The sequence below is a fragment of the Protopterus annectens genome, chromosome 4.part0 (genome assembly GCF_019279795.1).
Source record: "Protopterus annectens isolate FY-2018-M chromosome 4.part0, PAN1.0, whole genome shotgun sequence".
NCBI classification, from domain to species: domain Eukaryota; kingdom Metazoa; phylum Chordata; order Ceratodontiformes; family Protopteridae; genus Protopterus; species Protopterus annectens.
The window spans coordinates 387,955,780-387,983,389 of NC_056733.1; the positions used below are offsets into that span (position 1 = coordinate 387,955,780).

The 27,610-nt window shown below is 42.8% G+C and overlaps 1 protein-coding gene across 2 annotated transcripts in view; it reads right to left on the minus strand.

Moving 5' to 3' along the window:
• GLT1D1 (glycosyltransferase 1 domain containing 1) overlaps positions 1-27,610 on the minus strand; it is a 1,067,503-nt gene that overhangs the window by 922,141 nt on the left and 117,752 nt on the right. For both annotated transcript variants that reach the window (XM_044068342.1, XM_044068341.1), the window contains exon 3: positions 14,785-14,890. In XM_044068342.1, the coding sequence (XP_043924277.1) occupies positions 14,785-14,890 (106 nt within the window). The remainder of the gene's footprint in view (positions 1-14,784; positions 14,891-27,610) is intronic.

Here is a 27,610-nt window from a genome sequence, read left to right on the forward strand (position 1 = left end):
GATCGAGTTTGCCTATAAGAAACTTTACAAGACCCTCGAAAGAGGTCAGTAACCTACTGCCTAACAGCATGAGCAATCCTATCCCACGGTTAAGAAGCACAAAACTGGTTAGGAGGGGGGATCGGTTGCAGACAAATGAAGTTACCTACTCAGATGGAACGTTATGGTGAGTACATAACTTCTTTATCTGAATAGTTAATTTCATTTGGTCTGCAACCTGTGGGACAGAGTTCCCAGCTACCTAGAAACCTTGGGCGGCCCTCAAGGAAGAATATTCCGGCGCACCGTGGAGCTGAAGGAAGCCCTACTCCTAGATATCATATCCAATTTATAATGGGAAATGAATGTATGAGAGGAGGACCAAGTAGCTGCTGAACATATGTCGTCTATAGGGACTCTAGATCAGAACGCTGCAGAGGTAGCTATGGATCTGGCTGAATTAGCATGGCTTCCCACAGGTACCGGTTTGTTTGAAGCTAAAAAGGCCTGAATGATGCATTGTGAAATCCAGTTGGCTAAAGTAACTTTGGTAATAGATTTACCTAGAGAAGACTTGGCAAAGGACACAAACAATTGATCAGATTTGCGGTTGGTTGCTGTCCTGTGCAAATAAAAACGCAGTTGTCTATGTACATCCAATTTGTGTAATGTGTATTCCCCTTTGTTCTGGAAATTGGGGAAAAACACTGGCAGATTAATAGACTGATTAATATTCGACTCAGAGGCTACTTTAGAAAGGAAGGAAGGATTAGTCCTGAGAGAAACTCTGTCCTTATGAAATATTAGGTAAGGGGGTTTCATACAGAGGGCTTGAAGCACAGACACTCTCCTGGCTGAAGTTATTGCAATCAGGAAGGCTGTTTTCCAAGATAAAAATTTCAACTGAGCAGAAGCAGCCGGTTCAAAAGGAGGGCCCGACAAAGCCTGTAGGACCAATGTTAAGTCCCATGGTGGGACCGCAGACTTAATTGGCGGTTTTAACAGAAAGGTGCCTTTTAAAAAGGTTTTGCAAATCCTGGTGGAAGCCAGTGATCCTACATCATCCCCAACATGAAAATGAGAGATGGCTGCCAACTGTACTTTAACCGTAGATGCACTGGCTCCCCGATGAAAGATATGGGACAGAAAAATCAAGAATCGTCGGAATAGGGACAGTAAAGGGGTCTAAGCCCCTGCCTTTGGCCCAGATGGAAAAACATTTCCATTTACTACTGTAGATTTTTCTGGTAGAAGGTTTGTGTGCTGCTACCAGAATAGCTTTCACTGGTGATGAGATACTGGGAGTCCTTGCTATCAGCGGAACTGGGATCAACCAAGCCGTGAGCTTGAGGTCGCCCAGGTTTGGGGGTTGTAATCCCACAGGATGAGAAATCAGATCCGGAATGGGATCTAAGATCCAAGGAGGAACTACACTGTGAGACTGCAGGTAAGGGAACCAGATCTGGCAAGGCCAGAATGGGGCTAAGAGGATTATCTTGCTTCCCAACCGATGGGCTTTCTGCAGGAACTTAGTCATGAGCGGAAGTGGGGGATAAGCATAAAGGAGACCGGGGGGCCAAGCATGAACCAGAGCGTCTCTGGGGCTCTCCTCTATTGGGGGAATTAGAGCGAAAAATTCACTGCACTTTGTGTTTGACGGAGAAGCAAAAAGATTGCAGCAAGGTAGACCTCATTTGAGGAAGATTTGTTTCGCTACTAACGAGTTTAGAGACCACTCGTACGGTGTGAGGATCAAGCGACTTAGCTTGTACGCAAGGATGTTGGTCCGGCCCAGAATGCGCGTTGCTACCAGAAAGCGGTTGGTGGAGATCGCCCATTCCCAAACTCTCATAGCCTCTCGGCAAAGGGGATAAGATCTGGTTCCTCCCTGTTTGTTGATGTACCAGACTACAGCCAAGTTTTCTGTCTGAATTGCAATAGTTCCTGAAGGAAGAAGGTCTTGTAGGGCTTGCAACGCCAGAAGCACCGCCCTCATCTCCAGAACACTGATTTGCAGAACAGTCTCTGAGGGAGTCCACGTGCCTTGGACGGTTCTGCCCATAGCGTGCCCCCCCACCCGAGACGAGAAGCATCCGTGGTCAATGTGGCTTGGGGCTGAGGCATGACAAACGGTCTTCCCTCTCGCAGTTCCTGAGAGTGAAGCCACCAGAGAAGGGAGTCCTTGCAAAGCCTGCTCAAGGGAATCAGGGTGTTCAATGGGTGCAGTAAAAGTGACCATTGGACCTGAAGAGTCCACTGAAGAATTCTCATGAGCAGTCGCGCAAAGGGCGACAGACTGATGTCTGCCGCCATGGAGCCCAAAGCTCTCAGGACTAATTCCGCAGGTGGGGCTGGGGAATGGAGAATTGCCAAAACATGAAGAGACAAACTGCGCAACCTGTCTGTTGTTATAAAGGCCATGGAGTGGCCCCTATAAATTCCAGAACCTGCACAGGATGAAGGAACGATTTTTGAAGGTTTACAGTAATACCCAGACACTGAGTAAGAGCCAGGGTATAATCCCTGGCAGAGCAGAGCTGATGCCTGGTGGAGGCGGTGAGGAGCCAGTCGTACAGGTATGGAAAGACCCGAATGCCCTGAAGTCTCAGCTGGACTGCGACCACTGCCATGATCTTGGTGAACACCCTGGGGGCAGAGGTGAGGCCGAACGGAAGAGCCATGAACTGATAGTGACTGGCTCCCAGCCGAAAGCGGAGGAACTTCCTGGATCGTCTGTCCATTAGAATGTGGTAACACGCATCCTTGAGGTCTATGGAGCACATCCAGTCATTCTCCCATAGGAAGGGGAGAATAGATTGCAGAGTGACCATCCGGAATTTCTCTTTGGGGATGAACAGGTTTAGAGATGAGAGGTCTAGGATAGGCCTCAGGTCCCCCGTCTTTTTTGGCACTAAAAAGAACCTGGAGTAATTTCCTAATCCGGACTGGCCTGGGGGGATGTGCTGGATGGCTCTTTTTTTCTCTAATAGCTTCGAAATTTCTGAAGCTGCCGTGTCCCTTTGATCGGGTGGGATAGCGGAGAGGCATTTCAAAGGAGGGGGAAGACTCAGAAAGGGAAAGGAATAACCTCTGGATATAATTTGGAGCACCCACCGATCCATAGTAATGGACTCCCAAGTTTGGAGGTGGTCCGACAGATGCCCCCCGACTGCCTCCAGAGAGGGACAGTCGGGTAAGCCCTTAGGGCTGTTGCGCGGACCTTTCTGAGAAAGGTTCTCGAGACCCGAGATTTGTCGGCCCCCCTCTGCCTCTGGGCCGGTGTCCACCTTGTCCTCCTTTGCCTCTGAAGGACAAGGGATCAGAAGTAGGACGGGACTGCTGTGATTTCCGGAACCACATCTTCTTTTGTCCCCTCTGGTTCCTCAAGAAGGACCGTTGGGGGTTAGAGAAGCGGATCCGGATGGCAGACAGCGTCTTCCTGTCTTTCTCGCTTTGGACCAGCATGTCGCGGACGGTCTTGCCAAAGAGCGTAGAACCGTCAAAGGGCACGTTCGCGAAGGATGCCTTGAAGGGTTCTGCAAAATCGCAAAGGCGGAGCCAGGCATGGCGCCGCAGAGTGATGCCTGCTCCGCTGGCTTTAGCCGCTCCCTCCGTGGCATGGGAGAGTAGCCACATAGATGTGTTGGTAATAGATTTCAGAGTGGCCATGCGAGCCGAAAAGGTGCGTTTGTCCTCAGCCACCATGGACTCCGGGGGGGCTCCAGCATATTCCTTAATCAAGTCTCACTGGAATCTGATGACGTGTGCCATACAGTTCAGCGCCCTTACAGAGAAGGTAGCCGAAGCAAACATCCACTTTCCAATGCGGTTCAACGTCACAAATTCCTTATCTGGAGGGTGGACCAAGGAACTCTCCTGGGCTAGTTCCTTCTTGGTGGCAGCCACCACCACCATGGCATCCACTGGAGAACCCTTAAACCATGCCAGCCTATCAGAAGGGGGAAAAAGTATCTTGTCTGGCCTTCTGGGAATTGTCTCCACGGTGTCCGGCTCCTTCCAAGCCCTGGTGGTAATTAATTCCACCAGGGGGTCAGCCGGGGGGGGGACACCCAAGAAGTAGGCAGGCCTGCATCAAATGCCTCCAGGAACACAGACTCGTCCGAGGAAGGTTTTTGGGCAGACCACCCTCCTGATTCGTAACATCTCCAGAATGTCTCCAAAGGAGACATCCTCAGGGGGTGACCGTGGGGAAAGTACAGTTTTGTACCTACCATAAATGTAGATGTTCGAAGATCCACATTGCTGCAGTCCTAACACTTCGGTAGTCCGCTGTCCTCGGTCGGCCCGAATATCAAAGTATAAGGCTGACGTCGGTCAGGGCGCATTTGACTGACATCAGGACGTCAGGGTACAAATGCGCATGACCGACGTCATATCCTCAGTCTTTTCTTGCCCCAGATGTCAGAAGACCCTAAAAATAAAGGTCAAAACCAAAAGACAGCAAACAACCAACCAACCACCCTTGCACTAACTATATGTACAATATATACAATATACACAAAATGTACAACACAACCCACACAACCGCCTCTAACTACAGAGGGGAAGGAGGGAGGGTAAATTGGACTGCAGCAATGTGGATCTTCGAACATCTACATTTATGGTAGGTACAAAACTGTACTATGTTCTTCATCTCACATTGCTGCAGTCCTAACACTTGGGTAGAATCCCAAAGCAGAGGTAAGGGAGGATGGCTAACTACAAGGAAGCAGGAGCTGCCAAAATGCCCTGCAAAACAGCAGTGGCAAAACCAGCCCTGGACTTAGAGTAAAGTGGCAGGTGATAATGCCTAGAGAAAGTATGCACAGAACTCCAAGTAGCTGCCTCCAAAATATCCTTGGTTGCCACTCCCCTCAAAAAAGCTGTTGAAGTGGCAGTAGCCCTAGTGGAATGAGGCCTAATCCCAGCTGGAATCTCCTTGCCATGATGGGAATAACAGAAAGCAATGCAAAACCCAATCCACTTAGAAATAGTTTGTTTTGATACAGGCTTGCCCTGAGAACTCAAGGCAAAAGAAACAAACAACTGCTGAGACTGCCTGAGCCCTTTAGTTCTGTCCAAATAATAATGCAACTGCCTGTGGACATCTAAAGTGTGCAAAATCTTTTCCCCTTTATTTTGGGGATTTGCATAAAAAGTAGGCAAATGAATAGTTTGGTTTAAAGCCACACTAGAAACCACCTTAGGCATAAAGGAAGGATTAGTACGTAATGATACCCTATCCTTATGGAAAATCAAGAAAGGCTCAACTGCCATAAGGGCCTGTAATTCAGAAACCCTTCTTGCAGAGGTAATGGAAACAAAAAAGCAGTCTTCCAAGATAAATATTTCAACTCAGCAGTAGCTGCAGGCTCAAAAGGTTGTAGAGTGAGTTTCTCCAACACAAAATTGAGATCCCAAGCAGGAGTAGGAGCTCTTCGTGGGGGTCTTATATTCTTTGCCCCTCTAAGAAATTGCTTGAACAAAGGATGAGAAAACAATGGTGGGTTGCAATCATAGTGAGCTGAAATTGCTGCAGCATGAACTTTAATAGAAGAGAAAGACAAACCTTTGTCCAGTAACTCAGTAAGATGTTGAAGAGCCACACTCAAATTAGGCTCAGAAACATCAAAATCTTTTGCTGCACTCCAAAACAAAAATCTCTTCCATTTGTCTGCGTACACTTTCCTTGTACTAGGCCTCCTAGCTTCCAAAATAACATTCAAAACTTGCTGAGGAAGTGGAGGCCCACTTTGGTTCAAAACAGAATATGCCAGGCTGTTAGGTGCAGAGAGTGAAGCTTGACATTTAGCAAATGGCTGTCCTCCTGCGACAACAGGTGTGGAATCGAAGGCAAAGGCCATGGAGGTTTCCGTACCAGACTTCTCAGTAATGGGTACCAGTGTTGTCGAGGCCAATCCGGAGCTATTAAAATCATCCTTGGCTTGTCCTGTCTGACCTTTAGAAGTACCTTTGGGAGGAGAGGCAGAGGTGGAAAGGCATACACAAGAAGATTGCTCCAATTGAAAGAAAGAGCATCCACTTTCCAAGCTGTGGGATGAAACCTTTTTGTGCAAAACTTTGGCAGCTGATGGTTTAGTGGAGAAGCGAACAGATCCATGTCTGGAGTTCCCCATGACACTGTCAATTTCTGAAATACATGAGGATCCAATTTCCACTCGTGGGGATCCATAATTCGTCTGCTCAACACATCTGCTAAGGAGTTCTGTGCTCCTGGCAGAAACCTTGCCTGAAGATTGAGCTGTAAACTGAGAGCAGTCTCCCACAAAATCATTGCTTGCCTGCATAGAGGATAAGAATCGTTCCCCTTGCTTGTTGATGTACCACATGACAGTTGTGTTGTCTGTTAGAATCAACACCTGCCCTGGAAGAAGTAATTCCTTGAAAGCAATTAATGCAAACTGGACTGCTAACATCTCCTTCATGTTGATATGTAGATGTTGTAGTCTGACAGGCCACTTGTTTTGTATCCACCTTCCATTTAGATGAGCTCCCCAAGCTTTGTCTGAGGCATCTGTCGTTAAAATCTGACTCGCCTCTGGCGGGTCACAGAGAGTCCCTTGTTTAGGTGACATTCCTGAGCCCACCACAAAAATTCCTTTTGAATGCAAGGTATTATTTGAATGACAGTGTCTAGATCCTGGCAGTGCTGTGTCCATACATTTTAGAGATACCATTGTAGCTTCCTCATATGCAGTTTGGCATTGGGAAGCACCAGAATACAAGATGCCATGAACCCTAAGGCTTGAAGGACTGTCCTTGCAGTCAGCTCGGACTGATGAGATAGTTGATGGAAGTAAAGGGATAGACTCTTTTGTTTGTCCGGGGTTAAAAAGGCCATCTGGGATGCTGTATTCAGTCTCACACCCAGAAAGCACATGTCTTGAGAGGGTACTAGACTGGACTTTATTTCGTTCACAGAATACCCTAGGCATCTTAGCACTGCTATCACATACTCCAAATGAAGAAGAAGCTCTTCTCTTCCTTGAGCCAGAATTAGGCAGTCGTCCAAATATGGATAGATCTGTATGCCTTTTAGTCTGAAGAAAGCTATCACTGGAGCCAGAACTTTCGTGAACACTCTGGGCACAGTAGATAAGCCAAAGGGCAATGCAGAGAACTGATAGTGAGAAGCCCCAGCTCGAAAACGCAGATACTTTCTGCAACTTAGTCTGATAGGAATATGAAGGTAAGCCTCCTTGAGATCCAAAGTTACCATCCAATGATCTTTGCCCAGCAGAGGTAAAAGCTGCTGCAACGTCAACATTTTGAACTTGGGAATGTCCAAATAAGTGTTGAGGATAGATAAATCCAAAATTGGTCTCCACGTGTTCCCCTTCTTTGGTACTAGGAACAGGCGAGAATAAAATCCTAGGCCCACTTCTGGCAGAGGGACCGGCTGTATGGCCCCTAGTTGGAGCAACAGAGAAACCTGTTTGTGAGCCTCTATTCTTTGTGGAGGAGGAACGTCTGGCATGCCTTTGAAAGGAGGCAAGGTATGGAAATAAAACCTGTAGCCGTGGTGTATGATATCCAATACCCATCTGTCCTGGGTAATTAAACTCCAATTTTCTTTGAAAAGTGCCAACCTTCCTCCCAAAGGTGCTGCCAGACGAGCAGGCTCTGGCAGCTGAAAAGGTAGGTCATTGGGTCTGCTTACGAAAGGACTGACCCCTGCCCTCACGCGAAGCCTGTGCAGGAGAACTCCCTGTTCTAGGCCTGAAAGAGCCCTGGGCTCTGCCCTTACCACGTCTAGATCTACCCCTAGACTGTGAATCATAAGAAGGATACATCCACCCTTTAGTAGGCCAATTTCTACTAAACTTTGGAGGCTGGACCTGCAAAAAATCTTTAACAGTCTGCATAGACTTAGCCTTGTCTTCCATTTTCTTTAAAACTGTCTCAACAGGAGGACCAAACAACACGTCAGATTGTAAAGGAGCATCTAAAATCCTTGTTTTAACATGTTCAGACAAATTCTGATCCCTCAGCCAGGCGTGCCTGCGAAGGACTGACCCAGTGGCAGCCACCCTAGACGAGGCCTGTACAGCATCAAAACCACATTGCAAAGAATGCTTACCCACCTGTTCAGAAACATGCACTAAATCTTGCAACTCCTTACAATCAATACCTACTGCCAGAGCATCAACCTTAGACTTCAATTGTGAAAGGAGATAATTTTGGTATTTCAACATGTGAAACTGACAATTCAGAGCCCTCATAGCAAGAGTGGAAGAAGTATAGACTTTCTTACCCCATCTATCCAAGGCCCTAGCCTCCTTGTCTGCAGGAACCGGATTCCTAACAACAGAAGCCTTAACACCTTTAAGCCCCTGGCTAACAGTTTCTGGGTCTGCCCTAGGACTCTTAAAAAGATACTTATGAGCTTCAGGCACCCTGTAATACCTATCCGGCTTAACAGGAGCAGGAGGCAAAGAATCAGGATTAAGAGAAGCTTCTGTAAAAACATCTTCCACTACATCCAAAACAGGAGGTATAGCCAAAGGCCTATGCTGGGGTAAAAACAGAAATTCCCTAAGCCTTTTCCTGGAATCAGAGAAGTCCTGACCTTCCCACTTAAAATGCTCCCTCATGGAATGAAGAGTTTCTGAAAAAGAAAAATCCTCAGGAGGAGTAGCAGAAGGAGTAGAATCATCCACATCAGAATCAGAATAAGGAGTACTCCTGCAAGTCTTCAGCCGAAGACTCAGAAACATCTGAAGCCTGCTCAAAACCCCCCAGCTCAGGATCCACCCTAGGTCTCTTATCAGGAGGGGGCATAGAACCCCTAATCAAAGTAATCAAATCTTCTGCCATTTTAAGCATATGCTTCTTGGGCACAGTACCTGAAGAGCTAGGGGTAACACCAACTGAAGCTAAACCTGGCCTGCCCCTGGGGGAAGACTTTGAAACAGAAGGAGAGGGCCTAGCCACCTTGGGAAGGGAGGGGAGTATAGTAAGAGGAGAAGCCCCCTCAGCCTGACTAGTCTCCTGAGAGGCCACATCCTGCAATAATAAGGTCTCACCCTGGGAACACAAAGAAACCTCCGGTGGAGCCACCGGCTCCACCGACACCTCTAAAGAACCGGCGTCTGGTACAGACGGTTCCTCTAGCCTAGGCTTAACTGCCTTGTCCTTGTGCTTCTTCGAAGAAGCGGGCGTCGGAGCATCCGACGGCATTTTATAGTTGCACCGCTTCCCAAAGACTAACCTTGCACAATCCAACCTTCTCTTTATAGTGCGTTTATTAAATCTAGCACAAGAGCGACAGCCAACAATGTCGTGCTCAGGCCCTAAGCAAGGAATACACAAAGTATGATAATCTCTATGCGGTATCTGTTTCCCACAAGAAATGCAATTATTAACTTTTTCTGACATCCGGTAAATGACTGAGGCAAGAAAAAACTAAAATATTCCCCAACGGGGTACTTAGCCAACTTTGAACTCGGTCTGAAACTTCTAAATCGAAAAATCTCAGAACGCCAACCGGCACTTGCAATACTGCTTCTGCATCGGACCATGCGGCAAAAAAGACTGAGGATATGACGTCGGTCATGCGCATTTGTACCCTGACGTCCTGATGTCAGTCAAATGCGCCCTGACCGACGTCAGCCTTATACTTTGATATTCGGGCCGACCGAGGACAGCGGACTACCCAAGTGTTAGGACTGCAGCAATGTGAGATGAAGAACATCCTTCCCCTTTCTCCAAGTCTGTGTCCTCTGTGAGGGACTCAGGGGGGGTCCAGGTGCCTCCTTTTGCACTTCCGTTTGTGAGGAACCTCCTCGGTGGGGCTATCCGAGGAGGGCTCACCCACAGAGTCTTGTTCCTCTAAGGGAACCAACTGGAGCACCGATGCAGGCTGTCCCTGTGGCCGAATGACGGAGGACAGGCCCAAATGCGCAGGGGTGACGGATGGATCCGCAGCCCAGACCGGGGATCTGGAAGTCCTCGACAGCACCCTCTCCACTACATCAAATGCCGAGGGCGAACCGCTCTCCCCTGGCTCCAAGAGCAGCCCCCTCGGCTCTGATGCATGGATCGGCATCGGAGCCGAAACAGTCAGACCCAAGAGGGAAGTGTGCTCCGACCTAAATGGTGCCGAAGACACAGTTCTCCCCACGGATCCGACGCTCGGCTCTCGGCCCCGAGAGCTAGGATCCGACACACTCGAGGGCATAGTCAGTGTCGAAGTAATCAAGACTGTTGGCACCGATGGTTCCCCGGGTCTGAAACAGCACGGATCCGAAGACTTTGAAACCCTAAACCGGGTTGGTGAAGGAGCGATTGGGGTAAAGAAAGGGGCCGAGCTCCCCCCCGGAGGGAGGGGGAGGCTGGAGCACCCCCACTGCATTTGAGCCTGCAGGAAACGACGCATCATCCGGTCCAAATCAGCGTCGGTCAAGCTTCTGGTGGATCTGGAGGTCGTAGAGGCGGACCTCGAGGGACACCGGTACTCCTCTTCCGGCTCCGGGGAAAAGCAAGGAGAATGGAGCCGAGAATGAGGAGAACCAAAGGCCTCTTAGCGGGACTAGCTACCTTCGCTGGCGGGGCTGAGGGATGAGACTCAGCCCGCCTTTTATGCTTATGCCAGTCCTTCTCTCTCCTTTTTTCTTTAGAAGAGGAAGAAGAGTCCCCTCACCCTGAGAAGCAGAGGGAGTTTGAGTCCCCAACAAGGGAGGGGGATTGGAAGGCACTGAAGCCGCAGCTGCGACCGGTGCCTTAGAGGGAGAGGAGGAAGAAGAATCCGGGGGCAACAATCCCGCCAGGATTAGCTTGTTCCTCCTATCCCTGATAGCCCAGGGGTTGAAAGCCGCACAAACCTGGCAGCTGGTGGATAAATGGGCCACCCCCAGGCAAATAACGCACTGAGTGTGGCCATCGGCTGGGGACAGCTTATGACCACACTCAGTGCATTTAGAAAAAATGGCTTTAGGCCCTTCAGCCATTACACTACACACTCACGCACTAGGGGGAGGGAATGAAACAAAATTTGAAGTAAATTTACCACAAAAAAAAATACGCTAAATATATTAGTCGATAAAGGGGCTAAACAAAACACACACACCAAAGAAATTTAGAAAAAAACGATTTTAAAACGTTTTTATCAAACTGGAAATTTCACACCCACGCCTAAGAGCTCATCTCTAGAAGCTGCTACAAGCCGTGGCAAACTAGATCTGAGGATGGGGGATGTGTAGCAGGGGATTATGGGTAGGGGAGGAGCTAGGAGCTCAGATCTTTTAGCTAGGTAAAGCTGCCGGCTCGAATCCGAGGACGGATCCGATACCCATAGGTTGCAGACCAAATGAAGTTAACTACTTCAGATTCACTATTTAATATTTTTAGCAATATACTTTTCCAGATATCATCTCATCCTACAAAGTTGTAAGCTCCTCCTTTTTGTGGTTGGATCTGTGAACAAGGTTATAAAATAATGAAAAAAAGAAAGACAAGCCAAAATAATTCCATTCAAGATTTGAGAGCATTGCTTAAAAATAGAAACCACATAGAATTCACATCATTTGCAATTCATAGGTTCATAGGTTAGTACTAGGCTATCAGCCCTAGGGCCTATACAAGCCTAGCCATAACAATTCCCTGGCTATTTCTTCCCACATTATTTACTTTCCTGGACCCCTGTCTAGCAGGGCGACTGATGTGATCCCTGGGGTGAATTTCCTTTCTCCCTTCCAATCGTCAAGGTTCCTCTTGAAGAGGTCCAAAGAGGCACTCTGCTTGACATGTATGGGCAATCTATTCCAGAGTTGGGGAGTCTCTGGGTCAGGAACCTATCCCTCCAGCATGTTTTGTTTATTGTGATGACAAGGTTTAGATCCCTGGAGCGTGTAGCTCTGAGGGATTGGGATTTCTTTAAGTGTAGCATGTCCAACAGCTCTGGGTTTGACATGGCCTTGTATGTTAAGCAGAGATCGCCTCTGAGTAGACGATATGTGACAGAGTATAGCTGGAGTTTTTAAGGCGGTCAGCGTAGGGCATCTGCTTTAGGCCTGTGATTCTTTTAGTGAGGTATTTCTGAGGCCTTTCCAGTTGTTGCAGATGTCTTGAGAGGTACATACCAAATGGGGCGTTGTATTCTATAATGGGTCTAATGAGGATGAGTACAGTGGGACAATGACCTCCTTTTTTCTGGATGAAAAGCCCTTCGTGATGAGGTGTGCCACATAGAAGGATTTCCTGATTGTTGTGGCGATGTGGTTATCGAAGGTGAGACCACTGTCCACCTGTGTCCCTAAGTCTCTTATCACACTTTCTGTGTTTAGTGTACTGCCACCTATATGGTAATTCATGGATACATGTTTTTCCCAAAGGGATAACAATACATTTCTTGGCATTGAGCTTGAGCCCATGGCTCTGGCACCAAGCATCTGTTTCTGTAAAGCCCTTTTGTAGAGTATCCACATCATTTGGGGATTCAATAATGGCTCCCAGTTTGCAGTCATCTGCAAACTTTGTTAGCCAGAGTCCCTTAGTGTTGACCTGTACTTCAGAGAAGTAGATGCCAAACAAGCGGGCCCCCAGGACTGAACCCTGAGGTACTCCACTTGTCACTTGTCTGGAGCTGGATTTGGAGTCGGCTACTTTTACAGTGTGGGTTCTATCAGTAAGCCATTTAGCAACCCATTGGGTGACATAGGGATTAATGCCCAACTTAGTAAGTTTATCTATGATTCCAGAGTGGGGGGTGGTGTCAAAGGTCTTGGCAAGGTCTAGATAGGCTGTGTGGACCACCTTACCCTTGTCCATGGCTCTGGAGACTGATTCAAAGAAGTCAATCAGGTTCAGGAGACAAGATCGGCCCTTCACAAACCCAAACTGGGTGGGGTCCAGTGTTTGAAGGTTGCCAATGTCTTTGTTTAGAAGTTCCATGATAATACGCTCCATGGCCTTGCAGATAAGGCTTGTCAGACTGATGGGACGGTAGTTTCCGGGATCCAAGGTGGATCCCCTTGTGGATTGGGATAACTGTAGCTCTGCGCCACTCAGTGGGCATGAAACCTGAGGTGAGGCTATGATTAAACATGACACTTAGGTGAGGTGCCAGTTCATATTGTAGTTCATGTAGTACACAGCCGGGATGTCATCTGGTCCCATGGATGCTGTATTCTTGGCTTTAGAGAGTGCGTTTTGTACCTGTGTGGCCGTTATTACTGGAATTTGGCAATCTTCGGATATTGAGATGGGCCATTTAGGGGGTGAGAGGGGGGTGAAGTTGGCACTGAATCTATCTGCCAGGATATTGGCAATATCCTTTGGATCAGTATATTTAATACCATTCTGTTTTAGCTCAGCGCAGATCTGAGCATTGCCATTTAGATTCTTGACATAGTTATAGAATGCTTTGTGGTTGTCTTTGGAATCTTTGGCAATTTTATTTTCGTAACTAGCTTTGGAGGATTTTATGAGGCATCTCAGTTTCTTACTGAGGCCAGTAAGGGAGTTTTTTGCATCCTGGGATTTTCCTCTTTTCTGCAAAAGTTTCTTCCTTTTGTTGTAAAGTTTGTTTATGGCAGGGGACCACCAGATTGGCTTCCTTTTTTTGGATGAGAGCATTTTGGTTCTATTTGGGATGGCACGATTCATGCATGAGTGGATGTGCTCGTACAGTGCCTTAGTGTAGAATTCAGCAGTTGAACTTTCAGTTCCCGTCTGCATGGGTGTTATGAAGTTTGTCACTTCTGACTTGAGTAGCATGAAGTTGGCTTTGGAGAAGTTTTTTATGGTGGTTTCTTTACTGGGGGGTGGGGTGGGATGTGGATGTTAAGGGTGATTAGCTTATGGTCAGACCTCACTAACGAGGGGGTGACCATAGGTATGGAGCATTGATTTCCCATGTTGGTAATGACCAGGTCTAGGATATTGGAGCCCCTGGTGGGACTATGGATTAGTTGATCCAGGGCATTAGAATTTATGAATTCCAAGAACCGTTGCGCAAAGGTGTTGGGACACGAGTAGTTTTCCCAGTTAATGGCAGGGTAGTTAAAATCACCCAGTATTAGGGTGTTTGGTTCTATCTTAATATTTTCCAGTATGTTTAGAAAGGTGTAGTGAGAATCTTGGGGTATGGTGGGGGATCTGTAGCAAGCTACAATTTGGATTGCAGTCTTACCTAGTGTTAGTTGCACTTGGAGAATTTCAGACACATTGTGTTGGCCAACTAGCCTGGCGGTGTGAATATCCTTGGTGAATATTGACACTCCTCCACCTTTAGTGTTTCGGTCCTGGTTTGGTGGCCGAAAAGTGTGGTAAGAGTTGTAGCCTGGTATTGCAGGGGTGCTCTCTGGAGCCTTGAACCAGGTCTCAGTTACTGCACAGATATCGATGTTCTCCATTTTTAGGAGTGCCTCGAGAGAGTGCATTTTGAGGTTTAGACTTCTAGCATTGAGTAGCATTACCTTCAGATTTTGCCTTCAGAATTGTCTAAAATGACCTGAATACAAGTTCCAGCAAGGAATTAGCCTTCCGTAGAAAAACGGAAGTGTTTTCTTTTTAAAGGGTGATCTTTTTGCAGACAAACACGAATTACTAGCTGTAAAAATTTACAAACCAGGAAAAGAGCTGCACAATAACAGATTTAAAACATTAATTAATTCCTGCAGCAACATATGAACTTTACTATATGTTATTACAGACAGTGCTGGAATCCTGATAAAATCATAATTGGCACACAAAATCAAAACATTTAACTTCATCATTCATGCACAATAACATATAAAAAAGAAACTATGTACAACAGTGCTGCAGTTCTGGCATTAAACTTACCTTGCTTCAAGGAGTACTATTCCCATTACTTCTCTTTTATGTTCATCCTTGATGTCTTCATTTATGTCTGTTCCTCCAAAAATTACTCCATAAGGTATTCCAATATCTAAGAAACAGAAACAGCTATAAAAACAATGATAAACATGGCCTGATTTAATATCATTACTGTATAGGTTTAACATATATAGTACATCCTAGCATACTTCTCCTTTAACAGTATTCAGTGCTCAGTAACAGTCTAGTACCTACTCAAAAAAAAAAAAAAAACACAAGTAAAGTAGAGCTACGGTTCAATTGCACAATATGTCTTTTCAAACTAAAATACAGTTATAGTTAATACTGTATCTTTACAAATTAAAATATAGAGTTTCTTGATTTAATGCATCTTTTTACTATATTTTGAATGGTGTTGTGGCAAAGTGGGGACCTAGTCTCAAAGTACAACATCTGGGTAAGCTAGTTTTTTGTTATGCCTTTATGTAGTAATTACAGTTGCTGACACTGTAGTCCTAATAGTCCTTTTGCAAAAAAGACATCTACAGAGAGATCTTGCCAAATATATTTGCTGAAATACAAACTGCAGTTCACAAATGCTCAGTTTACTTTACTACTTAATGATGAAGAACACAGTGATTTACAACTATACCATAAAATAATATTTATAACCATACATAAGAGGAGCAATATGTAATAGAGGCAAAAAAAAAACACTAGAATAAATTCATAAAGTGCACAAAGCAATTTCAGTGAATTCATAACACACAGGTATTGCTGCAATACAAATAACAAATGCAATGCAACTCAAGCAATATGAAATATGTATACAGGGTACAACATTTTGATCTTGTCAGCCCAGTAACAGCTCTAAATTAATTTCACATGCTGTATGATCCAAGGTTTCCAAAGGACTTACAAGCCTAACTGCTATCACAGGTCCACAACTTTGATACTGCTTACAAGTAACTACACAAGCTAACAATAAACATTGTTAGTACTGCATAACTGTATCCAGATAAGTGCGGGGCAATATGAGATATGATGGCATGCATAGAAGAATTATTTCACCTACAGGTACACAGACTGCTGTAGTTGACAGCAAAATACAAGTATAAAGTGGCAATGTCTGCAAGAGCTAAGAACTTATGCTGAAACAGCCAGAGTCTGGTGCAACAGTTACAAGAAGGCTAAAAATATATACTCACACACCATGTAATTATACATAAAAGAATCAAGAGCAAGCATATAATAAGGCAGAATTCTGCTGTTTACAAAACTCTGACACTATGTTGAAGTTGAAGAAATACCTGTGGGTAAATAAAACTAAGTGATCAGTTTTCATTTTTGGGCATGCTATTTATTCCGAAAGACATTTGAAGTAAATGATAATATTTTACCCCACCAATGCTTTTTACAAGAAAAACAATAAGACCGTGAAAAAGAAATATCAGACACTTCTAACACACTCTTTGTGAAGTAGTTTTACAGATGGTGTCTTTCCTAAGTCACCGAATCCTATATATTGTATTTTTCCAACACCCACTGTTTACAGTTTGCATAGTGGTGGAATGGTAAAGAAACAAGGAGAAGTGTGAGCAAAGGGAAAAACAGTTCACTAAGCATGTTTGATTGTTGGCCAAAGAATACCTTGAGTGCTTATTTTATATATATTTGTTTGCCTTTTTCTAAAATTAAGTAATTTAAACCAAAAGGAGTGACCTTGCAGGCTAATTTTCTTATCAAAATTCTTAATGCACAATTCTTGTATTTGATCATGAAGCATACTATACTGCACCAGGTTGGCAGGGAAGGAGATCATCTGACTAAGTAATAAATGGAGTGCTTGGATTCATTTGGTTAAGGTGATACAGATAACAAATTCCAAACCTATCTTCCATTTTTCACCAAAAAGATATCAAGTCAACAGCCTTTCTCAGAAACATCTGTACTCACCCTAGGGTTGTCTTTTGCCTTATTGCCATAACAGTCCTCAGTAAAGCTACTGCAGCTTAGTACCTAGCTCTGGAGGACAGATAAGAGACTGCATACACTTTATATCTGCCTTTCAGCTTGCAGCACAAAGATAGAACAAATAATCCAGATATCTTCATCTTAGTAGCATGTACTAATGAGAACTATGGTAAAATAGGGTTTTCCTCTTGTGTCCCTCGACATTCACAGCACTTCACAGAACAAAATACTTAGCTAGAATCACACTGAATGTCTTTCCACAACACAGCAGCCCTAAATAGTGGCACAACAGGTACTACAGTCATCTTTGATGCTTGAAAGCCAGAAAGCTGTGGATTATAGTATCACAATAGGTGCACATGGTCAGCCATGACACTGCACTGCACCGCAATATTACGGGTAGATTCAGTCCCCAGGTGCCATCCTTCAGAAGAGATGTTAAACAGAAGAACTTCAAAAAATGACCCTGGAATTCACTTTAAAAGAACATTTTTATTTCACAAAAATAATAAAACTGATAGAACTGTTATTTTGTAAAATAAACACCATCATTAAAGAGGATGCCAGAGGTGGTGGCTTTATTTGAGATAGTGTTCTGGCTTGGCTTATCAGACTCAGATTAACTTGGTTCAGCTACATTTCCCATTGATGTAAAACACAAGTCTCATTTGTCTGATTAGTGGTCAATCAGATGCATATAAAAGATACCATGGTATTTTTCCTATTTTTATTAAAAGTAATGTAAAATGAAATACAACTCAGAAAATAAAGTTAAGTATTCTGGCACTTATAAACAGTATAAAGCAAATTTCAAAATCAAAACACAAATTAGTACAGCAAATACTGAAATTGTGTTTTCATTTTTAAACAAATGTCCAACATTCTTTATTATACAAAATAACCAAATGCCTCCCCGCTCACATTTCCAGCTCAGCAAAAATAATTACTTCATGTGCTCTACATTCCCAGGCACCATCAATTGAAAAAGAAACAAGTTATGTACTTAACTATAAAGATAAATATGGATGAAAAAGTCCATCTTTCTCAACAGTAAAATTAAGTCAGCTTGGCATCTGAAACTTTCCCAAGACTAGTAGCCCCTCCCTTTTTACCCCTAGTGCTCTGCAAAACGACAGAGCTCAGTTATGCCATAAGAAGGTGGAACAGGAATACATCATAACAGCAATAAAGACCTCTAGACCATGTTAGCATGAGGAAAAGGAAAAGGTGGGTGTTTGTATTGATGAGAATGGAACTGTTCAACCAAATCAATCATTATGGTATCTTTATAAACTCCACATACAGCTGAAAAAATGAGCCCCAAAGAAAACCTGGAGCTAGGGATTGCATCCGACTTACGACATCTTGTGAAAGTATATAGCGAAGCCCATGGAGCAAATACCAAAATATCAAAAGACAATACATTCGTGATAATTGCCTGCGATGCACCTTGTCTTGCAGTTTAGTCAAATCTAACTCCTTGTGACCATAAGGATTTCAACATACCAGGTCCGCCTGTCAACAATGACTTCTTTAAGTTCTTGCCAATTCATATTCACTACTTTAGTAATGATGTCTTTCTATCTTAGTCTCTGCCATTTCCTTATTCTTTTTCTTTGATGTTTCCCAACATCAGTCTCTTCTCTAGCTTTCCTATGAGAGTGCTTACCGATTACATAATGCACTATTGAATGGCATGAATATTGTAGCTACTTGTTTCTTTAAAGCTAAGTTGTGTCTCTAAAGCTAAATGTGTTTGGTAACCAGACTTTAGTATGACAAGCTCTTTGCAGGGCTGTTCATTAGAGTGAAAATTGAGAGCCTTCTGTATATTTTTTGAGAAGCAGGATATTCAACATTCAACATTCTTTGACTCTCAGTCATAAGGCACTGTTGCAGTAAAATGCTAATGTGTTATAATGATTTATGCTATATGTAAAGATTTTACTAACATAGTTTAGGGTTTCCTCGGGTAGTCTAATTTGTTTAAGCTACACAGCTTCTTCTGACTGCCTCTGAAATCAAGCTCTCTCTCTATCCCTCCCAGGTCTTCCCCTGCACAGCGTGAGGCAGAAAAGAACTTCGCCCTTTTCGAGCGACTACTCTACTATTGCCCACAACCTGTAAAAACAAAACAGGTCATTATCTGGTCATTTTAGTATAGACTTTAAAGTAAAGTATTATTTAAGGGTCCTCAGCACAAGCACGAATCTATCTAGGCTTACTCAAACAAAAAATCCAAGCTTGTTTGCATATACTCCACTTAAACTACAGAACACACTCTAAAACTAAGGCAAACAGCTATAAAATTTAAAAAACAAGCTCCCAAAGCATAGGAATTGAACCTGATGTTTGTTTAGACGAGATTACTCACCTGCAAGTTAATTATTCAGGAGTTACATCTTGAAACCTGGGCTCTAGTGGCTTAGTGTAAACCCCGTTCTGCGAACACTCGCTTCGCTTGTGCTCGCGCCGCTCTCCGCCCTGCCCCCTATTCCCACCCGCCCCCAGTACTCATACTTTTATAACCTCAAACCACTCCCCCTACTGTCCACTAACTTCCTGTACCACACTACCGCCCTCTAAGATCAAATGGAATATGACACCACCCAGGAAGCTTATCATACTAACTCTTTTTCCCCTCCTACTTGTCCCTTACCTAGCTACCCTATATGAAACCTGGTCTTACATAGGCTTCCACCACCCAGGCTACCAAACCAACCCCTACCCCATAATTAACAACAGAGGTCATGACTCAACTCCCTACTCACCCTCCTTGTTAGAACTCGAACGCTATGTAATTATCAAACCTACCAATATTAGGCCAAATGATAAACATTACTACAAACTTCTACTCAAAGCCCTCAAATTCATTACGACTCTGAATCACAGACTAGCCACAGATGGTGATATCCACCCCAACCCTGGCCCTTCCCCTCCACTCAATTCTAATTCCACCCTATCCTCCCCTCCACTTCTCAATCTAAACTCTAGACCCTTTAACTCTCTTCTGACCGGTCATCTAAACATCAGAAGTGTAAACAATAAGATTCCCAACCTACATGCCCTTTTAGCTACTTGTTCCCCATACCTACCATGTCTCACAGAAACCTGGCTTAAACCAAGTACGAAAGACACACAGATAATCCCACCAGGGTATGATATACTAAGAGAAGACCGAATAACTCGTAAAGGTGGCGGTGTAGCCATACTCTACAAAAATACATTACAAATCTCCCTTGCCTCTCCACAACCCCTCCTAACAAACAATGCCAAAATTCTACTTGTAAAACTTCAACCAAACAAACATAAAAACATAAATATAGCATGTATTTACATCCCCCCAGGCAACAATAATAACAAAACCTTAGAGGACTTTCTCCACTGGTTAACTCAAACTCACCCCCAGGAATCCATAGTGTTAGGTGACTTCAACATCGATTGGAATTCCTTCTCATCTAGCTCCCCATCTAGCAGCATAAATCTACATGGCTTTTCTCAGCTCATATCCACTCCTACCAGACTAGGTAAACCCCAAAACAAAGACAGCATCCTGGACTGGATCCTTACTAATAAAGATCCTGACCAGTACTCAGCAGGTACTCACCCAGAGGACATGAGTGATCACTTACTCACCTATGTTATCAAATTCAAGAAAATCACCCCCCTTCTTACAACCATAAAAAAAATCAGGAACAATAATAAATTCAATGCCTCCATTTTTCAAAATGAACTTAAAGCCCACAACTGGACAATACTCAAGTCTCTTCCTCTTGAAGAGGCAGTTATCTTCTTCAACACCACCTTCCTCAAGATTCTAGATTCCCATGCTCCAATACGGTCCATTAGAACTAAAACCAAAACCGCACCATGGCTCTCTAAGGAAACAAAATCCAAAATCCTATCTAGAAACAAGATGTGGGTCACATGGCGTACCTCTAAAGACCCACACTCCCACCAAACATTCCGGCAACTTAGAAATGAAACTAAAAGAATGATCTTAAATGATAAAAAAACTTCTTCCTCCACCTCCAACACAAACACCTTAATAATCCACAAAAATTCTGGGCAGGCTTAAACAAGCTCCTGCACCCAGGCCAGGCAACCACCCCCACTCCAACAACTTGCAAACAGTGCCCTGTAAACATTGCTAACACATTCAATAGTTTCTTCACAGAAACTATACAATCCCTGGCCACACAATTCAAACAACCAGCCCACTCCACTACCCATGTCAGCAGAATACTACAACTACATCAGATCATCTATTTACCTTCGATCCAGTACCCATATCCTCTATAACATCTCTTCTTAAAAAACTAAAACCCACTAAGCTAGCAGCTGACCTTCTCCCAGCTGAGTTTCTGCAAAAAGCAGCTGAGGCCATTTCCTACCCGTCTCCATAATCATAAACCGTACCTTGTCAGAAGCCTTCATCCCCTCCATATGGAAAATGTCCCACATTATTCCTCTCCATAAAGGTGGTAGCTCACTAGAGCTAACCAACTACAGACCTATAGCTATACTCTCACCCCTGGCCAAAATTATGGAAAAGTGTGTCCACAAACAACTGATGGAACACCTCACCAAAAATAAAATTCTAGCCAACTCCCAACATGGCTTCAGGCCAAATCACAGTACCACATCAGCCCTACTATCCTTTTCTAATACCATCAATAACTTCAGAAACAATAATAAACTATCATCTGCTCTTTTCTTAGACCTCTCCAAGGCCTTTGATATGGTGAACCACATTCAACTCCTCCATACATTAAAAAAACTATCACTCAGCAATTCCACGTTGAAATGGTTCCAATCCTACCTGTCCAATATGCAACAGGCTGTTCTATGGCAGGACAAATTATCCACATGCCTACCTGTTACACTTGGAGTTCCCCAAGGATCTATTCTTGGCCCTCTTCTCTTCACCATCTTTGTTAATGACCTGCCCACAATCACCCCCCATGCCACATGCATTCAATATGCAGATGATTCGACTATCATCAGCACTGCCACCAACCTGGCAGACCTCACTGCTTCAACCCAAGACACCTTCAACCTAATAGAAAAATGGTTCTCATGTCGTCAACTAGTTCTCAACCCCAACAAAACAAAACTACTTACTTTCTCACCCACTAACAAGACTCTTCCCCCCACCTTCTCTATTACATCCTCCAATGGAATCACTATATCACCAGAAGCTCACACAAAGCTATTAGGTGTTACCATTGATAACTCCCTTTGACACCCATTTCAATCTAACCATCAAAACCGTCAATAAAAAGCTTGGCTCTCTCTATAAAGTAAAACACTTTCTCACTCCTCACGCTAAAATTACAATTGCCAGCACACACCTACTATCAACTCTTTTCTATGCCTCCCCCCTTTTTACAAACCTAAACAAGACAACCCTTAACAAACTTGCTTCTTGTTACAATCACATAGCTAGATTTGCCACAAATTCCACCTTTAGAACGCACCACTGCACTAACTTGAAGCAACTAGGGTGGTTAGAGTTTTCCAGCCAACTCCATTTCAACCAACTCAAAGCGGCTCACCAGATACTGTATCACCCAGAGAAAACACCAGCTCTGAACAAGATCATTCACCCCTATATTAACCTGCAATCTTTACGCTCCTCCAATAAGATCTTAGCTCAAACTACCAAAGCCAATAATTCTGCTGGGGATTCTCTATTCTCAAACTTTGTAGGTAAAATGTGGAACTCCCTACCGACCATGCTCACCTCAGAACCTTCACTCCTACAATTCAAAAAAAAGCTTAAACCCCATCTCAATACTCTCTGGCAATGTCCCTGTTCCAAACCTGATTAACCACTATCATTTACCCTTCTCTTACCTCACTATCCTTAACCGCTTTTTAACAAGGCGCCTCGCCTTTGTAACTGACCTATGTTTGTTTTTATATGCTGCTGTTATTTTTTTCCCAAGATGTAATGCATCTTTATATTGTATTTAGAACTCAACTATCTTCCTTTTTTGCATTAACAATGTTCATATGTCTGTTATGTACCTGGAGCTTTTCTCCCCGGGCCTCCGCTGAAAATGGACATGTATCCAGTCGGACTCTCCCGGTTAACAAATGTAAAATAAATAAATAAAATTAAATTAAGTGACATGCTCAAAATCGTGCAGTTAGACAAATGAAGGCTGACAGAATCAATCATGGACCATAAAAAGCAACTCAATAGCTTATAAGCCTGAATCTTCTGCACCAACTGCCAAAAACTAAAATACACTGCAGTAAAGTAAAACTGTTCAAATATAAGAAAGTCTGACATTAAATGATATTCAGCTGCAGAGAGAAGTAAAGAATAGCAAATACAGAATGAAAAGTGCAACAAATTCAAAAATTTAACAAAAAAAAAAAAAAAAAAACAGAGAGAGACTCTGTAGCCTGATGCTAGTTATCCTTATAAAAGGTCTTATTTCTTTTACAGGTAACATCCTAAACAGAGCTTTCCACATACCTCCTACTTCTGAGAAAACATGGCTCACAGTTTCTTCTTCATGATCCCAGTATTACCACAGCCACTCTTCCCTTACTTGGTACCTCATTTCACCCCTGATAAGAAGCTTTACATATAAGAGACTCCAAGTGAAATCCGATGTGTTGGTGTCTCTCTATATCTTACTTCTCCTCTTTACAAATTTCTGTATTTCCTAATAATTGTTCCCATGAAGGGCACATAAAACTCTCCTCCATTCTAAATTTACAAATATTTTCTGTCACTTAATACCTCTCAACTGTACAGATTTTTGCCTCATATTTTGGTCTGTTTTTCATAAAATTGTGGTTTACTGGCAAATCATTGAAGACTGAAAATAATGACAAGACATTTGAGTTTCAGACTTCATACCCTTCAGAAAATTAATGCTAATGCAAAACCTGTTATTCTATCAACTTTCTAAGTTTGTAAGAGCAATATTTAGAAACTGTCCCTATTTTGGGGCCTTTGTCTCACGTATTTATGGCTTTGTCCAAATTTCTTGCTCTTAATGTTGAGGTACATAATGTAACCCCTGCATCTACCTTCAATAAATGGATTTTATGGAAAAATCATGCATTACACTGGACCTTTTTTCCTCTTCACTGTGCGCTGACTCCCAATATTTATTTTATGTAAAATAAAACATACTAGTACTAAAGTGTTCTGGTTTACTCCTGCAGTTACTAAAGTATTAAACAGAACTAAAGCAAATAAAACTTAGAGCAATGGTCTCAAACTCAAAGACTGTGAAGGTTGGCTGAGGGCTAGTACAACTGACCGAGGCCACTATTTTTCAAATCAAAAAGAAAAGTAGTTAGTGCAGCCAGGAATATAATACAGTAGCTTCAGTCACCCAGTATCATACTTGTTTGTGGGCATTATGAGGCCTGAGGAATGTGAGTTACGATCACATATCTAGATCTTCACTTTTAAGTAGCTGCCTTCTTTTTTATTAGGTTTAATCTAGAACTACAATTCCCATGAAAAAAATCACGTATTTCAGTTCTAATTTCCCTAACTCTCAGCCAAGTATGACTCGAATCTCAGCAATATTGATTTCAAAAAGTTTGAAAAAAAAAAAAACTACAACCACCTCCACCATTTAAAAACACCTTGCATTTTCCTTAGTGTTTCTTTCCAAGTATCATCCACAACCGTCACACCACCAAACCTTCTCCGCAAAACTTGAAGCATCTCCTGGGGAAAAATATACCCTGTAATAAATGGGGGGACTCAACAACCCAAACATGCAAGCATGAGAGGTGCAGAATCTTCAAGCATCATTTCTTCACAAATGTGTATGTTCGCAGTCTCAAGTCTATAAATGTAGGTTTACTAAGCAATGCCAACTTTCCTGGTAAAATTAAAATGATATCAAATTCAACAAATACACTTTTCCTTGCATGAATGGTATATATGCACAGATTCTATCAAAAGGTTTAAAAATAATAAGCCTACAATATCTGCTGCTACTTGGCATTCACACTTTGTTGTTATTCACTTGCATAAGGTCCATGCTTCTTAAGTCTCTATTTTTGCTCACACTATTACTGTAAGGACAATAGCTAAGCACACCCACCTCTATAAATATACTTATTGTCCTTCTTAATGCAACTTCCCTTGAAATGTATTTCATGCTTCTATAAAACATGTTATACATCAACATCCTAGTCTTAACTCACACACATCTCATCACACCTTACCTTCAAATTGCATATGCCCAGTTTTTTCATAATAATTTTATTTCTAACAGAGCTCTTGCATTTGTCACTAATGGCTTACCTACGGCTTCTTTTGTGAACTTTCGGTTATATGGCCCTTACACAAGGGTACGAATTACTAAAAGCAAGTCGTAACAAACAAGCTGCAAAAAAGGCATCATGTTGTCACATTTCTTCCACTGGAACTTGTCATTCCAGCTGCCTTCACACATTGAAGCCCAACACAGACTCATCAGCTAGATTATAAATTGATTAATGCATGCACACAGATACTCATCAGCTCTTAATATTGTCAGAAACATTCTATATATCTTAAGTACAGTCCACTACTTGAGCACACACCTTAACATGGGAGTCGCACACTACTAATGTGCTCATATTACCTGTCCTTCCCTCAAACTCCCTTGATTTTCTTGTAATTTTTTACTAATTGATTTGGCTGGGTGTCCTGTTTACTCTTATATTTAGTTGTTAGATGGGATTTTTTGCAGAAACCATAGCGGTTATGGACATCAGCTGGGTACAACAACTCTGTATTTCTAAAGGTTAGCCAAACAGTCTACTTATGCTGTGCTGATGAGGTCATAAGAAGACTGAAACACGCATGTCCACAGTGTGTGGAGTTTTGCTTTATTGGCCTGAATTTGTCCATTAACAAACTTAAAAAGAAAAAAAAAGTCATGGGCATTCAGAACTGCTGTACAGCTGAAACACCGGATGTCCTAAAGGGGTAATTTGCATATATCCCATTATCCATTTTTCCAAGTGCTTTTAAGGAATCACACATTGAAACTCTTGCTAGGCTACGATTTTCTTGTAATATTTTACTAACTGGTTTAGTTGTGTGTCCCGTTTACACTTTTATTTAGTTGTTTCATGCTAAAGTAAATATCTGTGTCAGTCCAACCTAATGCAATGTGTTTAAAAGCACAATAACAGGACTAAACGTAAAGGTAATTTACCAGTCATTTCTTTCTTACTGGACTGAACATCATTTATTACTGGCATCTATGCCACATCATTCAGCCATTTCTGAAATGGTTTAGTACTAACAATAAGGCTACTGAATCTGCTTGTAAGCCAGTCATGTTTGTTGTTGCTAACGGCTTTTATGTATACAGAATGTATCTATGCTTAATGCAGAGTCATCTTCTCTGTTACTTTTATTTTATTGTATCTTATTGTACACATTTGTTAAGTGGGTAAGCCCACTGGACACAAGTGCCCCTTTCTAGAAGTGACTAAAGAGTACTTTCTAGTTAAGCAACTTGCTCAGAGTCCCACAATAGGCAAATGGAGGTGAGAGGAATCAAACTCTACTTTTTTGTAACAGGAAGCAGCTCTTTAACAGTCCATGGCTTTAATGCCATTTATTTATCATTGTTTTATTCTGAGAATGTGAAGGACTAGATCATACGGGCCCCTTTTCATCCAAAGTTTAACTATAGTAATACAGCAAGAACAAAAGATCAAACTCAACTGATGAACTAGATAGAAAATAAGCAGATCAGGTTGCTGTCATTCTCAACCTTCTTTTTCCCATTTTTAAATGGGTTTGGGGTGCCACATCAACATTTTTCAATATGATTACAACAGTACACAACATAAAAAACACTGCAAGCTCACCAGACAAGAAACCTACCAAGTTTTTTTCCTGGCAGGGTATCCTATATCTGAAATCATCATGAGCTCCAGCAATGCAAGTTTATTTAGGTAATATTTCCTTGTTTGTTGCCACTAAGCACTGATGAGTGTTCTAACCATGTCCATGTATATTTTCAAGATGGCCTTCTGCAACAGATCCAACTAATGGGCTTATATTTCTTGTTTACTTTGTTATCAGGCTAAAAACCTATGCACCCATATCTGTTGAACCAAAATCCGTTGTGACCTAACCTGGCATCCACGTAACATGCCTATGGATGGTTTATTCTCCAATCAGATCTCTAGTTCTTTAGCACAATCAAATCAGAAGACTTTCCCATAAAAAATAAATAAAAATTTCAATGAAAAGTGTTATTACAGGATATGACCTCCTGCTAAATTATTTTAAACTGTAATAATACACAGTGGAATAAGGAATAGCAGTTGGGAAGGGCAGAGAGAAGATAAAATTGGAATCACTTCACCTCTGAGAGATCTACTCAAAAAACATGTAACTCAATATGACTGCCGCCTTACTTTGAGAGGATTTTTAGGTCTAACCAATGGATTGGACTCTCAAGCAACAAAAAGTCAAAAACTGAAGTAGAAACATGTAGAAGATGGACAAACTAGAGCAAGCAAATATTTAACACATACTACTATGCAGAAAAGCCCTGACAAAGAAGGCAAAGTTCCTATAATGCAGGCCTAAGCTACAGTGCTTCAGGACAGTTTGCAATGCTACAAGAATGACCTTTTACTGCATCAGAAAGGGAAAATGTTCATCTTAAAATTAGAATAAAACATGCTTAAGCAGCCAAGTACCACCTTCAGTTCCTTACAAAACTTATTAAATGAAGACAAGATTACCAGAAAGCCTGCGTTATCCTCAGGAAGATTTAGTGGCCAGTTTATATGTAGAGAATGGAGAAAAAGTTCTGAGCATCGAGGAAAAAATACTGTAATAAAGTTCTAGCATGGA